Source organism: Podarcis erhardii (genome assembly GCF_964252035.2).
Source record: "Podarcis erhardii genome assembly, chromosome: 1".
Classification (NCBI taxonomy): domain Eukaryota; kingdom Metazoa; phylum Chordata; class Lepidosauria; order Squamata; family Lacertidae; genus Podarcis; species Podarcis erhardii.
Genome location: NC_138497.1, coordinates 3751261 through 3765773, shown reverse-complemented (window position 1 = coordinate 3765773; position 14513 = coordinate 3751261). Strand labels below are relative to the sequence as shown.

The 14513-nt window shown below is 45.8% G+C and overlaps 1 protein-coding gene across 3 annotated transcripts in view; it reads left to right on the top strand.

Moving 5' to 3' along the window:
• The window catches only part of MAP4K5 (mitogen-activated protein kinase kinase kinase kinase 5), an 88392-nt gene that overhangs the window by 818 nt on the left and 73061 nt on the right, over positions 1-14513 (top strand). For all 3 annotated transcript variants that reach the window (XR_014156073.1, XM_081859736.1, XM_081859735.1), the window contains exon 2: positions 7657-7951. Coding sequence is in view for 2 of the 3 variants with exons in the window: in XM_081859736.1 (XP_081715862.1) it covers positions 7844-7951 (108 nt within the window). In the remaining variant the exon portion in view is untranslated. The remainder of the gene's footprint in view (positions 1-7656; positions 7952-14513) is intronic.

Below are 14513 nucleotides of genomic sequence, written 5' to 3'. Positions count from 1 at the left end.
TTTGGGGGGGTGCCGAGCAAACACACACACACACACCCCCCAAAAAACAGACCCTGCAAGCCTGAAGTCTGCCAAGATGGAAAGATGCCTCCCCAAGATGGTTTGGAGTAAGGTGGGTGAAGCCCCTGCCTATATCCCTGGAGTTAGGACTGAATGACTGGGTTTGGTGGGTTCCCACCTCCTCTTGCTTTTGAGACCCCTTGAGATCCTTTTGCTCTCTCCTCCATTCCATCCTGCATGCAGTCACAGTCTCTGGTGGGCTGGATCCTGTCCTCTGGGTGGCCAACCAGATCCCTGTGGGAAACCCGCAAGCAGGACCTGAGAACCTGAGCTCTTTCCCCTCCTGTAGTTTTTCCAGCAATCTGGTACAGTAGTACCTTGGGTTACATACACTTCAGGTTACAGACTCTGCTAACCCAGAAATATTACCTCGGGTTAAGAACTTTGCTTCAGGATGAGAACAGAAATCATGCTCCAGCGGTGCGGCGGCAGCAGGAGGCCCCATTGGCTAAAGTGGTGCTTCAGGTTAAGAACAGTTTCAGGTTAAGAACGGACCTCCGGAACGAATTAAGTACTTAACCTGAGGTACCACTGTATTCAGAAGCAGAACAATGGAAGCAGACTAGTGACTAGTAAAGGTACTCCTGACCATTAGGTCCAGTCGTGGTCAACTCTGGGGTTGCGACGCTCATCTCGCTTTACTGGCCGAGGGAGCCGGCATACAGCTTCCGGGTCATGTGGCCAGCAGGACTAAGCCGCTTCTGGCGAACCAGAGCAGCGCACGGAAACGCTGCTTACCTTCCCGCCGGAGCGGTACCTATTTATCTACTTGCACTTTGCTGTGCTTTCGAACTGCTAGGTTGGCAGGAGCAGGGACCGAGCAACGGGAGCTCACCCCGTCGTGGGGATTCGAACCGCCGACCTTCTGATTGGCAAGTCCTAGGCTCTGTGGTTTAACCCACAGTGACACCCGCGTCCCTAGTGACTAGTAGCTATCAACAAGTAGCTTTCTCCTCCATCAATTTGTCTTATACCCTTTTAAAGCCATCTAGGTTGGTGGCTATCACTGCCTTCCGTGGGAGCGAATTTCGTAGTTTAAACTGGCGCTGCGTAAATAAATACTTTATTTTATCTGGCCTAAATCTTCCAACATTCAGCTTATTAGGATGCCTGTGAATTCTAGTACTGTGAGAGGGAAGGGAACTCTTATCTCCTTTCTCCTTGCCATGTATGATTTTATAAATCTCCATCATATTGCTTCTGACTTGCCTTTTCTCTAAACTTAAACGTCCCAAATGCTACAACTTTTCTTCGTCAGGACGTCGCTCCATACCCTTAATTGTTTGGGTGGCCCTTTTCTGAAGCTCTACAATATCTTTCTCGTGGTGAGGCTACCAGAATTGTAAACAGTGTTTGAGATTGTATAATGCCATTATGATACCAGCAGTTTAATTTTCAATTCCCTTCCTGATGATTCTTTACATGGAATTTACCTTTTTCATGGGTGCCACACATGGGGTCGACATATTCACTGAGCTTTCTGCTACGACTCCAAGGTCTTATTCCTGGTCCGTCACCTCCAGTTTAGACCTCATGAGCATATATGTGAAAAAAAATATTTTTTGCTCCTACATGTATCTATCTCTGTTTACATTGAATTGCAATTACCATTTTACTTCCCATTCACTCAGCTTGAAGAGGTCCTTTTGGAGCTCCTTGCAATTTCATTTTAACAAGTGACTGCTAACTCTAGATCATTTATGAACACGTTAAACTGCACAGGTCCCAGTCCTGATCCCTGAGGGACTCCACTTCCTACTTCTTTCCATTCAGAGAACTGTCCCTTTATTCCTGCTGTTTGCTTCCTGCAACTTAGCCAAGTCCTTATCCACAAGATGACTTCTCCTCTTATTCCTCGACTGCTAAGCTTACTCAAGAGCCTTTGGTGAGGTACTTTGTCGAAAGCTTTTGGAAAGTCCAAGTAAACAATGTAAGCCGGATCACCTCTGTTGATATGCTTGCTGACACTCTCAAATAACTAGGTTCGTGAGACAGAAGCTGTGCTGGGTTAGAAAACCCTGGTCTGTACATGTTGGAAGCGCTTAAGGAAAAGTCTGCTGCCCAGATTGAAATGCCACAATTTCCAGCACAACCCCTGGTGACAATTAAGTTCCTGATGTTTTGCTTTTTAATCTGCAACCCCAACTGGGCCTGTGCTCTTCTGATGCCATGTGATGTGTTTGAGAAGATCTGACTCCCTCTGATGGAATCTTCCTGGCTCAGAAGCCCGCTCAGGGTCTTCCTGCTATCAAGGGGTTTATCTTCGGCCTCCTGTTTATATGGTTTAGTAAGAGACTGTGCAGGGATTCATGTGAAAGCAATTAGCTTTGTTGCAAACCCCTTTAACAGGAGCAGAGTAAGCTCCGTGCTAAGCGAATCCAAATTCAGCATCCGTGCTGTCTGTGCCAGGCTAAGCTGGAGGCTGCAGCAGCCTCTCTTGGTCAGCCAAGCAAGCAAATGTGAGTTATGTCTGTCCCTTGTATCCAAGTCTGCTTTTGTATTGACTCGTGCCTCCTGATTGCTGGAAATCCAGCTCTGGCTCTGCTCTTGCAAGTTTAATTGGTTAAATCGTCAGCTAAAGCTCTAATTGCCTCTTCAGTGGTGGAAGATCAGGAGGGAAGGCTCTGAAAGTTAAGGGCAGGCACACATTTTTGGTAGGTGGGGTTTTTTTTTGGAAGCGATTGCAGTTCTATTGGATTGTGGTCTGTTTGGCTGACAGCGAATGGTTACTTTTGTTTATTGAATTCTGATTTCTTGCATGCCCTTTTGTGTCTCAAAAAGGTGTCTGTATTGAAGTTTCTGTAATACTCAAATTCCTTTTGATAGGAAAGGCCATTAATAAACTAAAAATGTTTTTGACTTAGTCAGTTCTGCTTTGTTAGATCTCACCAAGCCTTGTACTGTACATATATTTTCAAGCCCACCTTTATGGTCTTGAGGGCTAGAAGCTTCATGTGTTTGTAAAAGCTGAAATTCTCAAATTGCTGAATTCTCTGCTGTGCATACATTCAGCATTCAAACATCCTGCCATAGCATACTTGGCACCCTGACCATAAAATGTATTTTGCCATTCTAAAAAGGGAATTTCTGGTGAATTTCTCTTTGATATTAAACATTCTGAGGGCTGAAATAGATCCTTTGTTATGTAAATAGTTTTCTTTTCTCCTTTCTGGTTACTATTTTTATGGGGAAAACACTTTTTGAACCAAAGCGCAGCAGCCAAATAGTTTCTCTTGCAAAAAAACGTTTAGCCTTGGTCACTGTGAGAGATTTTTCCACTGGCAAATGTAGGGCTTCCTCTTGTGGGAGAATCCATAGCAGTCATCATCCTTGTGGGGCCTGCCAGCTTGCTCTGCCTCTCCCCTGACTGTTTTGTCTGACATTTGGAAAAGCAGCAGCTAAAGGCTTGGAACATGGAGAGTACGGATGGCAAACCTGTAGGAGACCGTGTGTGCAAGGGTACATACGTTGTGTTTCATTTCCCCAGTCTTCACTCGGGTGAGCAATCTGTTACTTTCATATAATATATTTATAAAATATAATTCAAAAATACCACAGATGCATCCAAATATAAAAACTAATAATTGTAATGAAACATTATCATCCCGGGAGCTACCTACCTAATTGGCATTGGCATTTCTATTTTTTGGTAAATACGGGCATGCGCAGGATAATGCATTAATAAGCTTGGCAAAGAGAGAATACCTGGAAGGAATACTGTATACTTGCCAATATCCCTGTTATATTGCTTCATCTAGTTAATAAGTGATACTCTTAGCTGCTCAGTATTGCTTATTTTACCTGCCTTTAATATATTCTGGGCCTTCAGTAATATCTGTTGCAGCTGAACATAAAAATCAGAAAATGATAAAAGCATCAGATAAACCACTATAAATATAACACATGGGTGGCTATTTAGACCCCTGTGACATTCAATATCTCCTGCCGGTAACTGACAGCTCCTGTGCCAGTTTATTTCTTGGTCGGAGGAAAGACCTATAGGCATGTCAAGGCTGGGATGCAAACATTAAAGACAAGAGCCTTCTGGTTCCTGGGAATCCAGTGATTGTGCATAGCCAATCCCATGCCACTGCCTGCAAGATCAGATCACCATCTGGGGCCGTCTCCCAGTCTTGGTATCTGTTCTCCAAAGGGAGCCTTAATGCTCTCTCTTCCCCATCTCTCCAGCTATCAAAGGTTATTAGACTTTTCTGCTGTTCAGAACCAGGCAGTTGGCACTCCTCTGTTGTGGTCATTGACTTATTTGTTTGCTTAAGGTGTTTCTGCACTCCCCCCCAGGGGTTTACAATGTTGTGCTTCTTGTGTTTCTGTCTTCGTAAGGCCCAGAGCTGGGTTCCGTCATCCGTCGTTCCATAGGCAGCTTTTAACGGCCATTGCGCCATTTCCCCATTGCACATTTCCTTGGTGTGTCCAGAAGATCAAAAGATCGCTGTGGCCCAGATGCCCGAGTGGGCATGCAACCTGCCTTGGGACATTGCAGTTGGGATGCTTCTAAGCTGACTGATGTTTCTGTCCCTGTGCCTTCAGGGAGGGGCTGAACACAGCCAATGCACGTGTAAACCTTTTGAAGGGACCTTGATACCGCAGCTGTTATTATTCTTTTTTTATACATTTTTATTAATTTTTTAACATATCATTTCCAACAATCATTTAACATAACTTCTTATCTTATACAATATTTTAGACTTCCATCAACAACCTCTGAAGATTTTCCGTTCTTTATCACTTATTCTACATTTCTTAATTTCTCTATTTTAATTATCATTAACTAATAGTTCTCTTCACAGTCTTCGTTGCAATATTTCACATAATCCTCCTTACAGAACTTCTTTCAGCCCTACTAGTGTAATCTGTTTATTACAGTTGCTTTTCAAATAATTCAAATATTTACCCCAGTCTTCTAAGAATCTCTGGTCCCGCAGGTTTCGAATCTTTCCTGTTAATTTATCTAATTCTGCATAGTCCATTGCTTTCATTTGCCACTCTTCTTGCTTCCATTTTTGTGCCAGTAGTAGTCTTGCTGCCGTTATTGCATATAAAAACAATTTACAGTCCTGTTTGTTAATGTCCTCCCCTACAATGCCAAGTAAAAATGCTTCTAGTTTTTTAATAAATGTATATTTAAACATCTTTTTCATCTCATTATATGTCATTTCCCAGAAGTTTTTCACTTTTTTACATTCCTGCAGCTGTAATTATTCTCATCCATGTACAGTAATCTTAGGTAGGGCTGCCTTCATTCATGATTTCACAGTGTGTGGACAGAAGAAACTGATATGTAGCACCTGCCAGGCTAAGAATCTTGAGTTGCATTTAAGAAGGACCCAAGTTCCTAAGAGATGTGCTTGCAGCATTTTATAACAAGATTTGCATCTGTGTAGGAAATAGATGTTATTAAGTAATGAAATATCAACTCCAGTGTGGGTCAATTGCTATTTACTCTCCCAACATTATGAGGGATGTTCACAAGTGTCTGCCTTCTCTTGCTCCAGAGGGATCTCCTTGCAATCTGTCCCTCTGGACAATTAGTATTTTATTGGTCTCATTATGTTCCTATTTCATTTAGGCTTTGAAAGTGTTCAAGCATCAGCTGGCACACTCTTGAAGTGTAGTTGGTTTGGGGTACCACATGAGTTCTAGTCACTGGGGGCAAAGTGACCCCCCAAGACAATTTCTTCCTGGAACTAATAGAAGGATGGGTATATTCCCTTCCAGGGAGTCAGATGTATTCTGAGAGAAGAAAGATGAGCTTATAGATATGAGAAAAATAAACAGAATCAATGATGAACGCAGCAAAATTCACAGAGGGCACAGAATTTCATTTATACAGAGACTTTGAGTTATGTGGCACAGAGTTTTAGCTGTTCTTTAGTGCATGTCTTTTTAATTTGGACCAACGAGATGTTGTGATGGAGCCTTGCCTGTGCTCCCAGTACCCTCGTAAGGCTCTGTTATTTTGGCAGATGAGTTCGGCCTTGTTTGGGCGTGACATGTGGTGTCCCATGATGCTGGAAGTTTAAGTCTCGCCTCAGCTGCGAAAGTGGCAAGGTTTTTTTCTCTCCACGTCAGCCCTCTCATTTGCGATATGCAGATAACGCTACTGGCATTGGGTTCTTGTAGTAAGTCACGGGTTTCCAGCCTTTTTGGCCCATGGGCACATTTGCAAGCTGGAGAAACTGTGGTGGACAATACTAGATGTACATGCATCATGTGACCAAACACACCCCACAGCTTCCATAGGATGCTTCTTTCAAGCCTAATCTCTGGGGCAGGGAAGGGAGGGCACCAGGGAAGGCCTCTGTGGGGATCAGGTTGGTAGCCCATGTCAAGCGTTTGAAATACTATTATTTATTAATTTTATATCCCGCCCTTCCTCCCAAAGGAGCCCAAGGCGACACCATGCACAGTAGCGCTAAAACAATACAGCTAAAAATAGGAAGCTGAAAACCACTTTAAAGTCTCTAAAACATTTAAAAGCAATCCCATACCCCTCACAGCTAGTAATCTCAAGGTTGCTAGGAACACTATCTTTGCCATCAAACGCCTGGGAGACAGACGCACCTCACCCGGGTGGGCATCGCAGAAACTGCCTCCAAGAAGGCTCTGTCGCGGGTCAGTGCCAACTGGGAAGCAGCCAATGGCAGAACTGCCCTTGCCACTGACTGCCTTCGAAGACAGAACCGTGGGTTAGCTAGCCTGGGTTGGTGAGGCTATTTTTTGTGGCCTGAGGCCAGGTGAGGGGACCCTCCTCTGCCAGTTACAGACAGCAGGGCATCTGAGGCCCTTCTCTATGTCCCTTCTCCGAGAGGTTTGGAGGGTGGCAACAAGAGAATGGGCCTTTTCTGTGGTGGCCCCCCGTCTGTGGAATGCTCTCCCCAGGGAGACTCGCCTGCCACCATCATTACCTGTCCTTAGGCACCAGGCAAAAACATTCCTCTTTACCCAGGCCTTTAGCTGTTAAATAATATTTGCCCTGTTAAAGCTATCATTATGATTATTTTATTGCTATGCTGTCTGTTCTTATGCTTTTTACAGTCAAACATCGGTTTTCAAACGTCTCAGCTGCCAAACACCGGAAACCCGGAAGTGAATGCTTCTGTTTTTGATCACGCCTTGGAAGTCAAATGGCTTCTAAGGCGTGTTTTTCATTTTTTCCCCATTGACTTTGCAGCCAGCTCCTTGATCCTTTTCAAACGTTTCGGGAGTTGAACAGACTTCCGGAACGGATTATGTTCGGAAACCGAGGTTCCACTGTACTATGTTTTTATTATTGATGCTCTGTAAAATGTGTTTGTAATCTTGTACAGCACCCTCGGATCTTTCAATGTTATCATTGTTACTATTATTATTTATTTGATTTATAATAATTGATGGAAAAATCCAACCCATGGGCCACAGTTTTCCATATTTTTCTCTTGGGCAGGCCCATTAAAGTGAATGGAATCTGTACACAGCAGGGCTGCCCCATGTTAGCTAGCAGGGATTCCATTTGGATTTTCTGCCTGAGCCACCAGAGCGCCTTGACTACCTTCCAACAAGCTCTCATGGATGTTCCTTTCCCCTTAAATCTGCTAGGTCCAAAGAAGAGTGGACGGAAGCTATGCCTGCCGCCAGGGGATCACCTCGCTAGGACCTTGCTCGCGTTGCTTCTCGGTATTGCAAAAGCCAGAACCAGGGAAGGCAGAGGCGGCTGCACACCATTCCTGTTCCCCCTCGTGGAGGGGGGGCAGGGGGGAGGAAGTGGAGGCTGCATTAAGGGACAATGGATCCTCTGGCCCGCTCGAGTGGGGATATTATGCGGCGGAATCCACAGCAAGACTACGAGCTGGTCCAGCGCGTGGGGAGCGGCACTTACGGAGATGTCTACAAGGTGAGAGTCCAAATGCCAAGGCCTTTTCCGCAGCAGTCATTTCCGTTGCAAATTGGGATTTCTCTCTCCCTGCCTCATGTGGCAGCTTGGGCTGCTTTACCGTTAAGGAAGGGCAAAATCAACATACAGTCATACCTCGAGTTGAATGTGCTTCGGGTTGAGCGCATTCGAGTTGCGCTCCGTGGCAACTCGGAAGTAATGGAGCGTGTTACTTCCGGGTTTCGCCACTCACGCATGCACAGATGCTCAAAATGGCGTCATGTGCGGAAGCGGCAAAACGCGACACGCGCAGACACGCCGTCGCGTCTTGCGTTCTGTTTGGGATGTGAACGGGGCTCCGGAACAGAGAGTCGTGGGCATGGTAGCTGGTCTCTTCGCCCCACTTTTGCATTGGAAGTCGCATTTTCACCAGCCTACAGAATTGTTACAATATGCAGATTCAAGTAGCCGCCTTAAATTATATGAATCAACCCTTTCTGTGTGTTGGGTGGGCTTCACCTAGCGAACCCCATCAGCGGAAGCCCTGCGTGAGGATTTCTGCTTGTGCAAGAGAGTTGCCCCCCTCTCCTCCCCTTCACCTGCCCCCTGCAATTGGCTCAGGGTGGGGTGGGGGAACCCCCAGAACAGCAGGTTCAGGGCGGGGGCTCATCGGTTCATCTGGCAAGCTGATATGCCTGTGCAGACAGAACATTGGTACACAGCACAAGGCTGAATTCCACCCACTGCTCCCCAGGTTTTGTCACGGGATTGGCTGGCATTTCTTAATGGGGCTTTTGCTCATTGTTCTCTTCACCCCAACACTGTAAAACAGTTTGAAATGGAGGGAAGGAGAGCAGAGAGACTGCCCTCTATTCTTTACTTCAAGGGTTCAACATTACAGTGGTACCGTGGTTTAAGAACAGCTTAGTTTACCCAGAAGTAGGTCTTTTGGTTTGTGAACTTTGCCTTGGAATAAGAACGTGTTTTGCTTCCTGTTGAGTGTGTTCCATTTGTAAATTGAGTCCCCCGCTGCTATGGGAAAGCACGCCTTGGTTTAAGAATGCTTTGGTTTAAGAATGGACTTCCGGAACGGATTAAGTTCATAAACCAAGGTACCTCTGTGCTTGTTCAGCATTAATTTTGAAACCCTGGCTGTGGCGCAGGTGAGGATTCTTGACTCAGCGCTGATAAATGAGGCTGCTGTTAGAAAGCTGGGGTGCTTTTTTCTGACTAGCGAAGAGAGGAGAATTCCCCCATATTTTTTCTTTAAAAAAGAAAGGTTTGCTGTCTGATTTAGCTCCGAGGAAAGAGGCAATTGGTCGGAGTTAGCCTGGTGGACTGGGCAGGTTGGGGGTAGGAAAAGAAGAAACTGGATCTGCAATGGGAGGGGTCAGGGTTGTTGGAGTTTGAGATCATCCATGCTTGTCTAAGAAAATTGTGACATCCCTGAAATCGGCTCAGTTGCCACAGGTCCCCTTCCATCACTGCAGCGCGATTGAACTCACTTTTGTCTTCTCCTTCTTCCCTTCACTTCTTCATGAGTATACTCATTTGGACTTTTGACTTGATTTTATATGACTAGGTGTCGTCCCAAGCTAAATGTGATAGTCAGAGGCTGTGAGGCAAAGTGAAGTGGAGACATTTAGATGCTCTGAAGAGCAGCGGCAGCAGCAGCAGGGCAGGATAGAAGATGGATCCGTCCCATGAGTCACAATCCCCTGGGAAGTTCTCCTGCACAAGACCCAGTGGGAAGGAGCAGAAGGCTGCTCACCAGGCTTGTGCAGGGGTGAATTTCCCACTGAATAAAGGAGGAGGCATGGTTGTGATTTTTCAATTCTGGCTCCAAATATCTTTGATGTGATCTGGTAAAATGTTCGACTGTGATCACAGTGACTGCTGCCCCAAAGGTTTGCTCCACAAACTTTTAATAAACTTGCCCTACAAGTCAGCAAAGTGAAGTCCAGCTTTAAAGGCTGATTAATTCTGCTTTTTTTATATCATGGGTAGGCAAACTAAGACTCGGGGACCGGATCTGGCCCAATCGCTTTCTAAATCCAGCCCGCGGATGGGCATCAGTGTGTTTTTACATGAGTAGAATGTGTCCTTTTATTTAAAATGCATCTCTGGGTTATTTGTGGGGCATAGGAATTCGTTCATCCCCCCCCCCTCAAAATATAGTCCGGCCCCCCACAAGGTCTGAGGGACAGTGGACCGCCCCCTTCTGAAAAAGTTTGCTGACCCCTGTTATATGCTTCAAACTCTTACGGTGTTCTGTAAACAGTCCTTTGGGCTCTGTGAACTCAATGCTTATTGCAGAATTCCAGAATCCTCAGAAATGCAGTTTTCATTAAAAAAAAAACAAACAAATAAATTACACTACTAACTAAATTTTATAATCCAGCTTTTGGCTCAAGAACCACCAGGGTGGTGAATGAAATAAAACCACCTTTAAAATATCAAGACACTGAAGCAATGAAACACACAAATAAATTCCCATGTGTGCCAGCAGCAGAGATGGGAGAGAGCAGCTCCTGTAGCCTTAGAAGACAACAAAACAGGCCTTAGGCCCAGCTGGCAATGCTTCCATAATGGTGAGGTTGCCATTGCTATCTGGCCCCCATCCCTTGCCATTCAGATGATGGCGATGATATTGATATTTGTATATTGCCCATCTGACTAGCTTGCCCCAGCTGCTCTGGGTAGCTTCCAGCAAAATATAAAAACAAATTAAAACATCAGCCATTAACAACTTCCCTACACAGGGCTGCCTTCAGATGTCTTCTAAAAGTCAGGTAGCTGTTTATTTCCTTGACATCTGATGGGAGGGCGTTCCACAGGGCGGGCGCCACCACCGAGAAGGCCCTCCGCCTGGTTCCCTGTAACCTCACATCTCGCAGGGAGGGAACCGCCAGAAGGCCCTCAGAGCTGGACCTCAGTGTCTGGGATGAATGATGGGGGTGGAGACGCTCCTCCAGGTATGCTGGGCTGAGGCCATTTAAGATGAGCAGAGGAAGATAATATTGGAGACAGAGAGAGCAGGTTGGGAGGAGCCGGTGATGTAGCTGTTACTGCCCCAAAGGCAGGAGATTTTGGTGTTTGGCACAGCCCCAGAGGCCAACAGGTTAGGTCAAGTTATGCAGAGAAGTTATAGTTTTGCTTTGTGGGGGGGACGGGGTGTGTGTCCGTTTTTATGTCTTGACTGATTTTAAAGTCTTTTGGTGTTTTCCGTTGTGCTTTTGCTATTGTTGTTATGTGAGATTCTCCTCTTAAAAAGTGGGATAAAAATCGGTTAAATAAATAATTCAGATAAAAGAAATTGGCTTTTCCTTGGCATGGAATTAGCACTGCTGACCTTAATTAATTGGCTACTTCATATGTGCTCATTTTAATAAAGGAATCCTTTTTTTAAAAAAGAGTGGTTACATTTTTACTTTGTCAAAAAAGAGGCCCCTGCATCACTTTGGCCTAAGTCAGCCTGAACTTGATTTGATTTTAAATCGGTTCACTTATCATTCTATATGAAGAAACATTGTGTTTTAACACATTGGGTGAAGCATTACAAAGTATTAAAAAGCTGCAGAACTCCTGACTAAAACTGCTGCCTTCTGTATTCCTGACCCTCTCAGAGCAGGTGACTGTATATTTGTCTCTCTCTTGTGGGAATGTGGCATTTATAGGGTCAGATTAAAAGGACACAAGTTGATCCCTAGGTTAAGAATAGCTCACAGGAAGCAGATTAAGGTGCACAGGCGGCTTGCAGCATGACTGGAGTTAAGATACGCCCAATTCCAGAGGTGCTTGTTTTGGTTGCTCTAATTCCATTTCCATCTTTGCTCAGGATTGTTCATATGGGCTGCCCTGGTTCTGGAACTGGTACCCAGTGGGGCACTGCCGCTAATGCAAAGCCTGCTTGCTGCTCCTGGGAAGAATGCACAATGCTTCCGTACCTTATGCTGTCCGTCGAGGTTTGCAGCACTTCTCCAAGGTCTCAGGCAGCAGAAAAATATGATTTTCCCACAGGAAGCAGAGCATGCTGGCCAGATGACATTTCCGGTATGCAGAAGCATTGTAAGGATAGGATAGGCAGAATAAGATCCAAGAGAGGCAGTGCGATGAGTGCTTTTCATGGTATTCTTATTGATATTGTAAACGTGGTCCTCAGAAAGTTTTCAGAAGAGCAGGATGTCAGTGTCTTCATTGAAAGGTAAAGGAACCCCTGGCAGTTAAGTTCAGTTGCGAATGACTCTGGGATTGCGGTGCTCATCTCGCTTTACAGGCCAAGGGAGCTGGCGTTTGTCCACAGACAGTTTTTCCGGGTCATGTGGACAGGAGGACTAAGCCACTTCTGGCAAAACGGAACAACAACACGAGAGCACACAGAAACACCATTTACCTTGGTGCTGAGCCATCACACTCTCAAAGTGTGAAAGGAGCCTCTTTGTTGCAGAGAATGTGTTCTGAAAGCTTTTTTGGATGTGACTCTGCATACAATCAGTTTGCAGGGAGAGAGTCATCTCGGCTGGTTCTAAAATCCTCCCTTCATCTTTTAAGCCCATAGAACCTTGATTTGGAAGGGAGCAAAGGTCTTCCGGTTTAAGCCAAGACTGGCCTTCAGAGGCTGAATTATGTTCTTGTGTCCCTGCTGCTATTCCCAGAGGAGGTGCCTGGGACAGCCCCAGTTTTATGAATTATTATATGCATTTATAGAGTTGCACACCAAAGTGTCTCAAAGTATCTGATTTGATAAAAATAGAAATAATGAAACATAGTAACACCAAATATGAAAACAGCAGCACAAGGCTCATCTAAAAACATAAAGGGGGCTAAATTTTCCCATCTCACTTAAAAGGGTGAGCACAAATATAACTAGTTGTCCTCCCAATGAAAAACCAAAGGCCTGGGTAAGCAAAGTTGTTTTTGCCTAGCACCTAAAAACAGACAGCAATGGCTCCAGACATGCTTCCCTGAGGAACCTACCACGGAAAAGGCACATTCCTGTGCCACCACCATCCACATCTCCCTCGAGGAGGACACACAGAAAAAGAGCCTCAGTTGATGACCACAGTGCCAGGGTTGGTTCATGTGGGGAGAAGCAGTCCTTGAGATGTTGGCGGCCGTGAGTCTCCAAACCAGCACTTTGAATTGTGCCTAGAAACTAATTGGAAGCACGTCCAGTTGTGCCAAGATTGGGGCTATAAGTCCAGGTCTACTTGCCTTAGTCAGCGATCTAGCCACTGAATTCTGCACCAGCTGCAGTTTCTGAAGAGTCTTCAAATGCAATGTAGAACTTAGAGGTGACCAGAGCATAGATAACCTAAGTTAGGCTGTCCCTATCCAGCTAGGGCCATAGCTGGGCCACCAGCCGAAGCTGATGGAAAACACTCTGTGCCACCTGAGGCTCATGTGACAGTGATGGATCCGGGAGTAACCCCATGCTACGCACCTGCTCCTTCAGAGGGAAAGTAGTGTCACCCAGAACAGTCTGAACCCTGCCCATCCAGTCTAGGGAACCACCCACTAACAGGTCAATCACGATCTACCGGTCAATCACGGGGTGTTTTGGTCGATCCTGGTTGATTGCGAGACCCCGACCCCCCCCCAAAATGCTCAACAACTCTGGCTCCCTAAAAAAGCTCAGCAACTCTGGTCAATACAATGGGGTCTCTTGGAAGTTGGACATCCCTGTTCTACAGCATCCGCTGCCACACCTGCAGATGTAAAGGAGAAATAGGACTGTATATCATCAGCCTATAGGAACACTGGAAGCTGTCTTCTACTGAGTCAGACCATTCTCCAAATAGTCAGTGGCAGTGGTTCCCTGAGGTTTCAGACTCAGGGACATCCCCAGCCCTACACTGGGCTAGGAGCTAGAGCCTTTGCCCTGACAATGCACGCCATTGAACAGCACGAGGGATAAGATCGAATTCTGCAGCACCCAACACCGAAAGCTCAATGGTCCTGAACACCCTCCCTCTGCACTACCCTTTGGAGACAGCCATCCAAGTAGGACTGAAACCACCACAAACCAACGCTGCCCACCCCTAATTTGAACTGTCACTCGGGGAGAATGCTGTGGCCGATGGTATCAAAAGCTGCAGAGAGATTAAGGAGAATTAACAGGGACACTCTCCCCCTGATTTTCTCCTGACAAAGGATATCAAGCAGGATGACTAAGTCAGCTTCTGTGCCAAGACGGGGCCTGAACCCTGATCGAAATAGTTATAGAAAATCAGTTGGGGAAAGAGGTAGGGCAACGGATAGTCTGGGGGGGGGGGGAGGAATGGGATTGGCGAGCAAAATAAAGGATGGGAAGCTGCGATTTATAGATCCAACTTGGTTCCTGCATAGCTTGTTTCTCGGTGCATTTTTACTACAAAAGGCAGGTGGGATTCTTACTAGGAAGAAGAAGAAGAAGAGTTTGGATTTGATATCCCACTTTACCTAAGGAGTTTCAAAGCGGCTAACAATCTCCTTCCCCTTCCTTCCCCAGAGCAAACACTCTGTGAGGTGAGTGGGGCTGAGAGACTTCAGAGAAGTATGACTGGCCCAAGGTCACCCAGCAGCTGCATGTGGAGGAGCAGGG